The 13,787-nt window shown below is 37.8% G+C and overlaps 1 protein-coding gene and 3 pseudogenes across 2 annotated transcripts; all 4 read left to right on the forward strand.

Annotated features, from left to right (window-relative positions):
• The first annotated feature begins 290 nt into the window (after positions 1 to 290).
• LOC104723442 (metalloendoproteinase 1-MMP pseudogene) lies at positions 291 to 1,748 on the forward strand (annotated as a pseudogene). The gene has a single exon (XR_015571945.1). The product of XR_015571945.1 is annotated as a metalloendoproteinase 1-MMP pseudogene (transcript).
• Positions 1,749 to 3,343: 1,595 nt separating this feature from the next.
• LOC104723443 (DEAD-box ATP-dependent RNA helicase 28) lies at positions 3,344 to 7,913 on the forward strand. The gene is made up of 19 exons (XM_010441821.3): positions 3,344 to 3,868; positions 3,967 to 4,152; positions 4,242 to 4,310; positions 4,414 to 4,520; positions 4,626 to 4,704; positions 4,841 to 5,014; positions 5,200 to 5,348; positions 5,462 to 5,557; positions 5,670 to 5,772; positions 5,858 to 5,920; positions 6,016 to 6,077; positions 6,181 to 6,277; positions 6,376 to 6,494; positions 6,585 to 6,627; positions 6,708 to 6,809; positions 6,895 to 6,987; positions 7,098 to 7,217; positions 7,305 to 7,600; positions 7,702 to 7,913. Exons 1-19 carry the CDS (start codon positions 3,482 to 3,484, stop codon positions 7,715 to 7,717), a joined length of 2,361 nt encoding a protein of 786 aa, XP_010440123.1. The 5' UTR covers positions 3,344 to 3,481; the 3' UTR covers positions 7,718 to 7,913.
• LOC104727995 (nudix hydrolase 25-like) lies at positions 7,913 to 11,160 on the forward strand (annotated as a pseudogene).
• Positions 11,161 to 11,267: 107 nt separating this feature from the next.
• LOC104727996 (syntaxin-22-like) lies at positions 11,268 to 12,538 on the forward strand (annotated as a pseudogene).
• Positions 12,539 to 13,787: the final 1,249 nt, after the last annotated feature.

The following is a 13,787-nucleotide window of genomic DNA, read 5'->3' on the forward strand; positions in this document are numbered from 1 at the left end:
CATCCAATTAGCCCGAAATTTTAAACATTAATTCCAACTGTTGGCGGCTGTAAACTTTTATTTTGTGTCTAACAGATATTTCCCATAAACCATAATATATCGACGCACTTATATGAATGCTGCATGGGATATGAAAGCCATATACTACAATATATATGGATGTGTCATAAAACGAAAACACGTACATCTAAAGTTCAGTTTGTGGCTGGATTCGGAATATAAGAACTATACTAAATCGAATTTGATTGGGTTGTTAATTGTCCTACTCCTATTAGAAAAAAAGAAATTAAAATATACTACAATGTATTCTTAAACCGGTAAAAAATCAGTTCACCCAACGAACCAACTTCCAAGTAGGAGTCCAAATCATAAGATTCTTTTATGAGTATAAATGTACCCTCACGTCAGAATCTAACATAACTCTTTCCCCTTTTTCTGTCTCTCTTTCACCCTTTCTTCTCCATCTATCTTACCTCCAATAAACTTCTTATTTAAATCAAGAAAAATTCCAAGAATCTTGCGTCAGACAAATGTCTCGTAGTTTAATCTATAGAAACAGAGTTCTCTGTTTTGTTTTAGTATTGTTCTGTTTCCCTCAACGTTTTGCCGCCAGAAACCTACCGGAGGAACAAGAACCATCCACCGCAAAAGCAACTCAAGTAATCCACGTCAGCAACAACACGTGGCATGATTTCTCTCGTCTCGTAGACGTCCAGGTTGGTAGCCACGTCAGCGGCGTGTCCGAGCTCAAAAGGTACCTCCACCGTTTCGGTTACGTGGGTGATGATGGCTCAGAAAGTTTCTCCGACGTGTTCGATGGTACTCTCGAATCCGCAATCTCTCTGTACCAAGAAAATCTCGGTTTACCGATAACCGGGAGACTCGACACGAGTACCGTCAGTCTCATGTCGTTACCGCGATGTGGCGTTAGCGATACGCACATGATCATCAACGACGAAGGTATCCACACAACGGCGCATTATACCTACTTTAACGGTAAACCGAAGTGGAACCGCGACACGCTAACCTACGCTATATCGAAAACACACAAACTCGATTACTTGACGTCAGAAGACGTCAAAACCGTTTTCCGGCGAGCTTTTTCGCATTGGGCGAGCGTGATTCCGGTGAGTTTCGAGGAAGTCGATGACTTCACGACGGCGGATTTGAAGATCGGGTTCTACTCCGGCGAGCACGGTGACGGGCTTCCGTTTGACGGTGTTCTCGGGACGTTAGCACACGCATTCGCGCCGGAGAACGGGAGGCTTCACTTCGACGCGGGGGAGACATGGGTCGTCGACGATGACTTTAAACGATCTCCCGAGGTGGCCGTCGACTTGGAGTCTGTGGCGACTCACGAGATTGGTCACTTGCTGGGGTTAGGACATAGCTCTCAAGAGTCGGCGGTTATGTATCCGAGTCTCCGGCCGAGGACTAAAAGAGTTGACCTTACGGTTGATGACGTGGCAGGTGTACTGAAGTTATATGGCGCGAACCCAAAATTACGGTTGGATTCACTTACGCAGTCGGAAGATTCTATTCAAAACGGCTCCGTATCACTGAGATTCTTGTCGGGGAATTTTATCGGATATGTTCTGTTGGTTGTTGTTTTTATTCTGTTCCGATAGGTTTTTATAGGACATAAAAATACTGTTTTTTCAAAAAATATATTTATTTATGACAAAATGTACATACTTTTTTTTTCCATCTAATGTTATTGATACCACTTAAAAGGTTACACTGTAAAATACATCTTAAACCGGCGGAAAACAGAGATATCCCCAGAATCTAAATCCTAAAAGAGGGAGGCTAAATCGGCGGACAAATTTTAAGTCCCCGGAAACAACTATAAATACCAAAAAGAAAGTTGAAAACCGAAATCGAAAGAGAACGAATACAACAGCTAAAAACAAAGGCATACTAACAATAAAAACCAAGGCAAACGCTATGTCTAAACAAACAAATCAAACTTTTCTTCTGAAGTTTATGCGAATGAGTTGTATCAATGCTACTCACGGCCAAACATCAAACAACAACTGCCTTCTCTTATCACAAACGAGAGATGATCTCTCCAAACCAGACTTCATAACTTGACAAGTAAAGGTCCAATTTAGAACCTCAATACACTTCCAGATGCGGCGAGACTACTGATGCGTCAATGAGCGCCTAGATAGAAGCTATATAAAAGCAATCCGACATCCTCCAGATTCAGAAACGCTAAGACAAGGAGCGAAACAAAACTACTTTGATGAGCTTCAATTTCCAGAATCGACACTCATCTACAGAGGTTTCCATCACCATCAACTTCCACCTAAGAGTAGAACGATCTGAAACAGAGAGTCAAGCATAAACTTCACACAAAATAACCTCTTCTTAGAAAGGAGATAAACTAAATGGAAAACTAATAGGTAGAAACATGCTAAAGGTGAGCGAGAAAACAAAGGCCAGTGAAGTCTTCCTACATAACACACACAAGCCAAACCAACGACATCAAAACAACATGAAGCACAAGAGCGAGAAAACAAATTTGGGTTGTGAGCGGGCAAAAAACAATGGTTTGTCTCCGTAGATCTCAGATCCGGCACCATCCTCCTCGCAAAAGCCACAAATCAAGCAAATTTGAACACTCGACCACTTCCCCAAGACACCACCCAACTCCAATCGAAGGCCAAAAACTTTCCACAACTTAAAGAGAAATTAAAGCAAAAGACTAAAAGAAGAAAAAACAGGAAGACCGGAGCCGATGCTAGAGGAGCTACCGCACTCCGGTCTCAGATTTAAGAAAAAACTTTGAGTGTCGGCTGGTTTTTAGGTTAGACGAGAGAGAGTTTAATTTAATTTTTTTTGCGACAAATCAGTTTACCTTCATGTTTAGGTTAGACGAACATGTACATAGATAATTTAAAGTTTTTAGGAAAAGAATATTTTTATGATGGCTTTCTCTAAGAAATTATTATTTTCTGATTAGTTATTTTGAGTTTGTGTATATCATTATCTCAAAAATTGAAAGATAGTGATGTTTATGCACTGATATATATAGATTGGTCCCACTCCTAATGACACTACAAGTACATAGTTGAGGTTGATCATGACCTTTATATTTGTTCCTACTTCCTAAGCAAAAATACTGTATTTATTTTCAATCATATAAAAAAAACACACAGCTTATTCTGGAAAATATATGCCCATTTAGATGTTGTATCATAAAAGCCCAGTCCAAGATAATGACTTGAAACTTAAAATTTCAAATGAGAAGGAAGGAAGGAAGAAAAAATAAGTTGGTTTCAATTCGAACCAAACCGGTTTTATGGTTATAAAATCGAATGGTTTATTCAGACAAACCAAGAGATTCAATCGACTCGGTTCGGTTTTTATTATTATTTGTTTTTTTTTTCCAGACCTATTAGTAAACCCTCTTCATTCGATTTAGACGGTGGCGGTCGTCTCTCTCAAAATTCCGAAAACCTCATAAACCCTAGCAATGCCGTCGAGTTTCTTCTTCGATGCTGCTAGCGACGACGAGCTCGAATTGCTACGCAATGAAGAAATTAGTAGTGGTGAAGAAGACGTAGAGGAAGACGAAGCAGCAGAGCGTATAGATGGAGAAGACGAAGATGGAGAAGAGGAGGATGAGGACGAAGAAGACGAAGAAGAAGTTGAGAAGAGGAAACGAGATGCTGATGCTCAGTCTCCTTGGGATTTCGCATCTTATTCAAGCTCCGTTGGTGAAGAACACGCCCGCCGTCACACAACGTCTATTGATGAAAAGATCTCCAAAGCTATCCAGCATCGTCCAGTTCCCATTTCTATAGATGAAGACGAAGAAGAAGAAGAAGAAGATGTCTCCGGTGCTGAAGCTGATAAACAAGTAAACCCCCTAAAATTTTGTTTTGAATTTGATTGAATCCGATTTCGAAGTGTGTTTTTTTAAAAGAGAAATTGAAAGTGTGGTTTTTAACTGTGAAGGAGGAGTATATTTCGGAAGACGATGAGGCAGCTGAGTACAAACCAGAAGATGTTGTTCCCAAGCCATTCTTCTCTACAGTGGATGGAGTTTCATTTCATGCTGATACTTTCATGGAGCTTAATCTCTCTCGTCCGTTGCTTCGAGCTTGTGAAACTCTTGGTTACAAGAAACCTACTCCTATTCAGGTTCTCATTCCTGTCCGCAAGGGTGTTCTAATTCAGTTACTGTTTAAGAGTTTTTTCATCTGAATCGTTCGTTGGTGTTGCAAATGCAGGCAGCTTGTATACCTTTAGCACTTACAGGGCGTGATCTTTGTGCCAGTGCCATCACTGGATCAGGAAAGGTGTGCACTAGTTCTCGAGGCTTCTTGTGTAATTCTGTGATTGTTTTACCTTAAATTTATGGAGTTTTGATAATGGTTTCAATTTACATTGTGTTTTTAATAGACTGCTGCATTCGCTTTACCTACTCTTGAGAGGTTACTGTTCCGTCCCAAGCGGGTCTTTGCTACTAGAGTTCTTATTCTCACTCCAACAAGGGAGTTGGCCGTCCAGTAAGTAGCATATTTTTGCCTCCCGCAAACAATACTAAACCTTTTAAGGTCCTTTTGAATTTATGTTGCTGGAAAGCTGATTTCTGTTTTTGGAATGTGTTTCAGGATTCATAGCATGATTCAGAAGCTTGCACAGTTTACTGATATTAAATGTGGGTTGATTGTAGGAGGGCTTTCTGTAAGGGTATGGTATCTTTCTCTGAGGATGCAAATTTCTTGAAACCTTCATGTGTTTGATTTTTGATGTTTGAGAACAAACTTGTTTCCTTTCCAAGAAATGTTTCTTAAAATTGCTAAATCTATAATGTGACTTGTTTTAGGAGCAAGAGGTGGTTCTTAGGTCTATGCCAGATATTGTTGTGGCGACTCCTGGACGTATGATAGATCATTTGCGTAATTCCATGTCTGTTGATTTGGATGATCTAGCGGTCTTAATCCTTGATGAGGCAGACCGCCTTCTACAGACTGGGTTTGCCACTGAAATAACAGAGCTGGTATGCATTTATATGTTTCATATGTTTGGTTCCTGGGACACCTCATATTGAATTGTAGTAAATTTCTTCTTTTCTTTGTTAGTTTCTAATCTGAAGAAGTGGACACTTCATAACTGACTTAACTGGAGAGATAATGTTTGACTGTTCGTTATTAGATTTATAAATGAGTCCACATCTATATGCAGGTTCGTTTGTGTCCCAAGAGAAGGCAAACAATGCTCTTCTCAGCCACAATGACTGAAGAAGTTAAAGAGCTAGTCAAACTTTCCTTGAACAAACCGTTGCGTCTCTCAGCTGATCCATCAGCTAGAAGGCCACCAGGCCTGACTGAGGAGTATGTCAGCCACTACATATCATTTTCGACCTTTTCAAGAGCCCAAATAGCTTATGATCTTGAATATACATCATATATGCCATGAAGCTAACTTGTGATCTCTTTAATTGTAGGGTGGTAAGAATACGTAGGACTCGTGAGGCAAATCAGGAAGCTGTTCTTCTGTCATTGTGCACAAGAACTTTTAAATCAAAAGTCATTATCTTTAGGTGAGACTTCACTATAAATTTGATGCCTTTCAAATCCAAGTTCCATAAAGTGCTTGCATAGTTTGGCAATTTGCATTTCACCTGAGAGATTTCTTGTACCTTCTTTCGCCAGTGGAACAAAACAAGCTGCCCATAGACTGAAAATTTTGTTCGGGTTAGCTGGCCTCAAAGCAGCTGAGCTTCATGGAAACCTAACCCAAGCACAACGTCTTGATGTAAGAAACTCGGACACGTCAGCTTTATTTGTACATGAATATTTATATTCTCTGTTTGCAAGTACTTAATGGTATCATTTTGCAGTCTCTGGAACTTTTCAGAAAGCAAGAGGTTGATTTTCTCATTGCTACTGATGTAGCCGCTCGAGTAAGTATAAGAAGCAACCAACTTATTTTCAAGATTCTCTTTTCAGTTGCTCTGCTATTTCAGCTCTTGAACACTGTCTGGTTTGATTATTCTAGGGACTTGACATCATTGGTGTTCAAACAGTTATAAATTATGCTTGCCCGCGGGAAATAGACAGGTAAATCCGAGATATTTCCTGTATGATGATGAATTAAAAAGCTATCAGCTTTCTTCTCTTTAACTGATGTGAGGACAATACGTTTTCCTTTTTGATTTTGCAGTTATGTTCACAGAGTTGGTAGAACAGCTAGGGCTGGAAGGGAAGGTTATGCTGTAACGTTTGTGACTGATAGTGACCGATCCCTTTTGAAAGTCATTGTAAGTGAATCTTCAGACATACATGGATATTGCGTTTACCCAATTCATTGTTGCTCTAGTTTGGACATTTGAATCAATTTTGTTTTTTTGGTTACAAGGCTAAAAAGGTGGGATCAAAGTTGAAGAGCCGAGTCATCCCAGAGCAGTCAATCGTCAAGTGGTCTCAGATAATCGATGAAATGGAAGATCAGTACTCCGCTGTTATTTCAGCAGAAAGGTTCCATTAACACACTCATCAAAGAATTACTGTATCCCAGGAGAATTGATTGATCTGTATACTAAAGCTTTGAGGTTTCATCAATTTCAGGGATGAGCGAGCTCTAAGGAAAGCTGAAATGGAATTTGCAAAGGTAGGCAGCTTTTGGTTCTTGAATTTGTTTAATTGTCTTGGGATCAATATCAAATTCTTGATTATGTGTTTGTTATGCAGGCGGAAAACATGCTAGAGCACAGAGATGAAATATATTCACGCCCAAAGAGGACTTGGTTCATGACAGAGAAGGAGAAGAAGCTCGTGGCACAGGCTGAAAAGGTGTTCTTTTTATTTCCTGAGGTTGTTGTTGTTTTAAATAGAGAATACACTTGTCTGAATCATTCTGGATACTTTCTCTGAACAGGATTCTGCAGGGAACCCTTCTGGAAGCGAACTAGTTAGTGCTAATATAGCAGAGGACCTCAAGATGAAGGAGAAGAGAAAACGTGAACGCGAGGTCCGTTTATCAAGAAGCTCTTTTTACTTCTCAATTGCATTATCGTTCTTGTTTAGTGTTGATTTCTTCTTTCTAGAGAACTTACAATTCTCTTGATCATGCAAGTACAGAAGAATCTCCCAAGGAAAAAACGTAGAAAGCTAGAAGCTGCCAGAGAGATGCTAGAAGATGACGAAGGAGATGAAGAAGACGATGAAGAAGAAGGAGACGAAAAGCGAGGAAGATCAAGAGTAAGTATTTCAGTGATACACTTCACACTCTCTTTTGCCGAGATGATGAAAACATTGTATTGAATTTTAAATGTGTTTTGTTCTCAGGGGAAAGACAAGAAGAAGCAAGAGACAGAGAAAAAGGGATTGACACTAAAGGATATTGGTTACCGGCGAGCAAAAGCGGTGAAAGCAAAACAGAGAGCAATTGATTCCGGTAAGATGGATAGACCAACGCCGAACAAGAAACAAGTACGGAGTAAACCAAAAAGCCAGCCTCGAGATGAAGAGATGAAAGATCTGTTCAAGAGTGATATGAGCGAGAAGAAACAGGGAAGAGGCGGCGGCGCAGGTGGAGCAAAACATCGGACGCAGTCAAAGAACTCGTTCAAGAGCAAAGCTCGGTAAGAAAGATTTCATCATAATCATAACATTTTACATGTAACTATTGCCATTTGTTGGGTTTAACTCGGTATATATTTCTTCTTTTTCTTTTGTCGTGCAGATATAAACGTAGGTAAAACGAAAAAGCATTTTTGAGAAGATATCGAAGGACAAGAACCCACGAGAAAAAAGACATTTCTTAGCGAAGGGTTTAAACAATTTTATTATTGTTGTAATATCAGAATATAGAACAAAACAGGCGAATGATGTTCGAAATTTTGTTTTGTGTTTTTTTTCCTATGGTTTTTCATAATCTTTCATAAAGCTTACAAATGAATATCGTTTATAAGGAGGCAAGATGGTCACGTGAGTTGGTGGCAGTTGTAGACGCGTGAGAGGAATATCATATTCCGAAATATGTATTGTTTGTTTCAGAATTTGAGATTGCAACCGTTGTTTGGCAGTACGTGGCATATCTCATTACTCATTAATATGTGTTGAACCGATTTAAGAGCGATGAGCAAATATATATGAAGTTTCTGCATAGTCAAGATGCCTTTTTCACAATATGTTGGTGGTTTTAGTAATTATTTATATCAATAAATGAAGTCTACAACTTTATAAGGTTGATCGCATTTGCACACAGGGTATTCCATTGGAAGCCGAGACTGTATAGATGAACAAGCAGAAGGGAGGATCTTGCTGAGGATGAGTGGCTCCATGTCTGTTTTAGGTTTGGTTCCTATGTTGATGTCAGTATTCGCTTCTGTGTATGGTGGAAAATATATTTAAAGTTTAATTTGTTCTTGTTGCAGAATTTGTAACATGTCACTATGTCAGATGTGATCTTAGTTTATAATTATGCCATTGATAATACACATGAAATTTAACTATATCAAATACTAATGTTGTGAGGATAAGCAAACATTTAGACCTTTCACTTGTTTCTTGATTCTCTTGAGGTCAGTTTTGCTACTTCTTCTTGTATTCATTTGGTTTCTGGAGGATTAGGATCAATCTTATTCTATTACATTGACTGGATTCTTACCCTAAAATCTTCTGGGACGAGTAGAGTAAAAAAAAAGTCTCGAGCAAGAAATACTTCTCGAAGACGAGGTGAAAGGAGAACAACAAAGAAGGAATTGTTGATTCTAAACAAAACAAAAAAAAAAACGTTTGTGAATATAGTTCATATAATATAAACCCAAAAAATGAATATTTATTTCTTCAGTTTTTTTTTTAACACCAGATTTTTGGAAAACTAAAACCAAAAATATAATTTGGAAATCTACTACAACTATTATATATAATTTGATTTCTGGCCTTTAGATAAAATAGACGCAGAGTGCATTCGTTCCATGTAACCCTAGCTAAATCCTCTCGATAACTCGATCGAAAGCATGTCCGGTATTATTTTCCCGGAGCCCAACAGTAAAAATATGAGTACGATGTTTGTATGAACTCTATCTGGAAATTTCCCCTTGTCTATGATGATCTAGATTTGATTTAACTTCATCTGATGATCAATCTCTCATAGTTGAATAATAAATCTAATAATTTTAATGCTCTCTGATTATTATTATTTTGGCTCTCTGATCCTTTTTGTCTCAAACCTCTCGCAGATGAGGATGCACTAATCAATCATATGGGTCCTTGAGGATGATTGCTCAAACATCCCCAAAATTTCCTACTTTGATGAGTTTATAGAAAACTCGAGAAAGCTCTTAAAATTGATGGATTTGACGGTAACGTCACACACCGTGTTACCATTGTTGACCCGAATACGGATTCCACTGATTTCCGCAAATCTTTCGATGCTTTGCAAAAAGAATATGATGAGAAAATACTCTTATCTATATAGAGTTTGATCAATCCCAAGGTACCAAATTTCTTCTTTACTTATTAAAACCCACCCTCTTTTCTCTCTATATATAATAATCTAATAATTAATGTCGTGTTGTTGGTTGGTATACTATACTATTACAGGGGACAAAGATGCAAGAATTAACTGTATGTTAATCAGCATTCTTGTTTGTTCTTTTATAAGGAACGCTTCTCATTGCGAGACAGGAAATGTGGTGCTAATCTCGAGTAACGAAAACTTTGGACAAGGCACCAAGTTCCCTTATGTTCGTGACACTTTGTCCAAGAGAGATTTCAATGTTGCCGTCAATCCTGATACTTTGCTCAAACTAGAGATGATGATCAAACCTGTGGTAGCTCTTCTACTTGAATGAGAATGCTTCTATGATCAAAGACAAATTTGTAATACTTATTTATCTTAGGAGGTTTCTCGATAATTTGCTAATATATGTTTCTCGAAGACGTTTATTTTGATGTCATTGCTAGTAAACATTTATTCTCCTTTTAGACATAAACACATTCCAACACATACAAACGCTTGAGCTCCCCAAGATCCTCCATGTGTATATTAATTAGGATCATGTTTTTGATATGGCCTCTTCTTCTTTCTCTCTCTCATCTTGTTCATTCTCTTCAATACGAGTATCCTCTCGCTAGTTATCAAATAGGCTCGTCAAAGACAAAGCTGTTTCTTGTAGAGGAGGTGGACATTTCGACTCAGGAGGTAGCCAATCCAAGCTAGTATCAGATAAAACAACACCAAAACCTAGCTACCCTCGTTACTCCTCCATACCCTTTCACTGTCTTTCATCTCCATAGTAACGGTTTTGTGTATAATGGTCATTCATGTCGTTCAATGATCTCTCTTTTAATTTAACACCCACTACTCTTTCTTCAATTGCCGTAAGTTTCAGTCCTATATAATGTTAGCGCTTACAACTTCTTGCTTCTAAGATTATACTTTGTCTCTTACTTTACTCTTGACTAACATAGATTCCACTTTCCTTTGATTCGCAAATCTCAAAGCTGGCCGTCTTCACCAACAGATCTTTGGAAGAATGCTTCGTCACTGGCCTGCTAGATCGTCGAACTGAAACTATTTGTGGTTATAGGGAGGCATTGAAGATGGGGAGATCCAAAGTCAGCAGCCATGAGAGAGTTACAAGAAGAAACTGGAGTCGTTTCAGCTGAAATCGTCTCTGGCCTAGTACCCGTACAATGCTAAAAACGATTTCATGCAGCTACACTTATTCAACACTTGATACAATGCTAAAACCAATATGAATCAGAAGATTTACAAAATTTGTTGTCTTCAATGTCTAAACACAGGTCCCAATTTGGTTGACTTATGATTTCCCACCAGCAGTAAAAGCAAAGGTTAACCGTCTCTCGGGAGGTGAATGGCACAGTCAAGCTCAGAAATGGTAAGTCTTCTAATTTAGCCAAAGAAGAGAATGTGGCTCATTGTTCTGAAACTTATTGAATTCCACACAGGTTTTTAGTGAGATTGAGAAATGATGAGGACGAAAGAGAGATTAATCTAGCAAACAACGAAGCGGATTCAGAGTTTGCCGAGTGGAAATGGGCGAAACCGGAAGAAGTGGTAGAGCAAGCAGTGGATTACAAAAGGCCAACCTACGAAGAAGTCATCAAGACTTTTGGTTCCTTCTTGAATGATACAGGAAGAGCTGCTAAATGTAAATCAGCCAAGTGGTAATATAAAGAAACACAAAAATCAATGTTTGTCTTTTTATAATTTTTTTTGTAAACTTTTTTTTGGGGGGGGGGGGGGGGGGGTTCTTTTTAGTAGAACCCTTTTTTGGAATGCAAAAGCTTTAGGGGTTTAAAGAAAAATCAAATCTTTTGTTATTTGTTATTGTGTTTTTTTTTTAATGTGAATCTTTTTTCATGTTTGATGATTGAGAGTTGTTTTGTGTGTGTAGCCAAGTAAGAAGATTGCAGATGCTAAGCTTGCAAAGGACTTTCAAGCTGTTTTGAAAGAGTTTCAGAAAGCTCAACAAACTACTGCTGAAAGAGAAACCACCAATGCCCCTTTTGTTCCTCAATCCGCTCTTCCCCTAGGTAGTACCATTGTTGTTGTTTATGTGGTTTTTGTATACTCTGAATCAGTGATTAGAGATCAAAAGCATTCATTTTTTGTGAATTGTCTGTATGGTTTTGATAATGATGTTCCATATTTGTCTTGGTTGGTTTGGTATATAGTTACACGGTCAGTGAGGTAGATAAGGCCCCGAAACAGCGGGCACAACTTCAGGAGTTTAAAAGGTAGCTTATACTGTAAAAAAGAACAGATCTTTGACACATCTCTCTCTCCATTGTTTGAGATGTGACTTATGTTGTGAAATCTCAAAAAATGGTGGTGCAGGCAGGAACTTGTGTTGTTAGACAACGAGATTGCACTCAACGAAGCTGTGATTGAAGAACGAGAGCAAGGAATACAAGAAATCCATAATCAAATTGGCAAGGTTATTCAAAGATCTTGCGGTTTTGGTTAACGATGAAGGAGTCATGATAGATAAAATCTACTAAACTCAAGCTGAAAAACAGAGCGGCCATAAAACTGATAAAAAAGAGTGGCTGCGACTACTTTATGAAGGTGCCGTTGTTAGTCTCCACAAACTTGCATATCAAGTTATGTGTGTTTTTGTGTCGCTGATCGCCAAAGCAGCGACAATGAAAGAACAGGGCCCTTATCAAATCTACAGTTATAGAACTCACTTTCTTTTTTATTTTATTTTTGCAGATGATATCGGTACTCACATCGATAACTCCCGTGCTGCAACTTCACACGGCAAAACTCAGCTGGCGCAAGCCGCGAAGACACAAATTTCAAACTCATCTCTAGTAAAACTCTCAAACTTTTCAGGCAATACAGTGAATGAATGGTGTTTAGGAAACCTTACAGATAGATTAGGCCACACTCTTATGTTTGATCTTGTTTACACGTAGACATGCTTGCTCTTGGTGATATTTGGCATTGTACTCCTGATTGTGATCATCGTACTCGCAGCTTGATTTCAAAACGCAAGAACAAGTCGTTTGGGTGATTTCATCGATCTTTAAAGTGTCAATGAGTGGAACTACTTGGTATATATAACATATTTTGAAGACAATACTTATAAATTGGCTTTGTAGTGGAACTACTTGGTATATATAACATATGAACGGCGTAAGGCATCTCCAATATATGATCGTTCGTGCGTCAAATTCACATATTTTAAATAGCCTTAGTTTTACAAATTAAATTACTTTCAAACTTAAAAAGGGGTAAAGGAAAATAACAATCATTAACTAATTATTAGAAAGCAGGAAAAATGGGCTGAAACGTTAAGAATGTTAAACAACCTTTAAAAATTAGAAAACAAATATGACCAATTTATATTTTACATACAGTAGAGTATAATAACAACAAATATAAAACTCCAAAATTCATTTTCATAAATGTTATTTGAATTTTAACAATGAGAAATACTGCTACAAAGAAGAACCCCATTACTTTAATCAAAAAACCCTGAAATTAAATTATCCAACACACAAAACCAAAGGAATTAATAAGAAGGGACAGATTTGAAAAAAGGCTTTTTAAAAATTAGAGGAAACAGAATTCCAAAATAAAACGACACATCAACGGACAACCAACATACACTAAATATTCAATAATACTTTAAATGATCTCTACTAATGTTCATAACAATACCAAAATATAATCAGGCACAAATATATGTTATCATACATATACATTTAAAAAAAATTGATAGAAAACTAAAAAAAAAAAAAGGATTTCAACAGTACACCACATGTGTTACCATTATTCTTTTCTAAACAAACTTCTAATTGTTCACAACGGTTTCAAAATTAAAGGGTCACAAATTTAAGGCCTAACTACACACACCATTATGCAATAATTTAATGATTAAGAAGAAAACGGCAAAACTGCGTGAATATCAAAGGAACAACGATAAGGGCAAAAAGGAGGCCAACAGTAAATAATACAACACATAGAAACATAACTACAACACACGTCCTGCCTATAAATAACTCTGAAAAAAGTCTAAACTAAAATATACAGACAACTTCCAAAAAATGCTTCGAAACACAGCATATTCCATTGAAGAATTACCAAACGACGTGCTTAGAGATATTATCTCTCGAGTTGTTCAGATTTCACGCACAACTGTCAGACATGTTATGCAAGCATCACCACATCTTACCAAATCAACCTAAGACCACTAGCCATAAATCCACTAGCAGCACTAACGAAATACCAAGACCTCATGGAAAAATGCATTTCAAGTAGAAATGTGCAGGCACACTACATCAAAG

This window comes from Camelina sativa, chromosome 11 (assembly GCF_030686135.1).
Source record: "Camelina sativa cultivar CO46 ecotype springtype chromosome 11, ASM3068613v1".
NCBI lineage: Eukaryota > Viridiplantae > Streptophyta > Magnoliopsida > Brassicales > Brassicaceae > Camelina > Camelina sativa.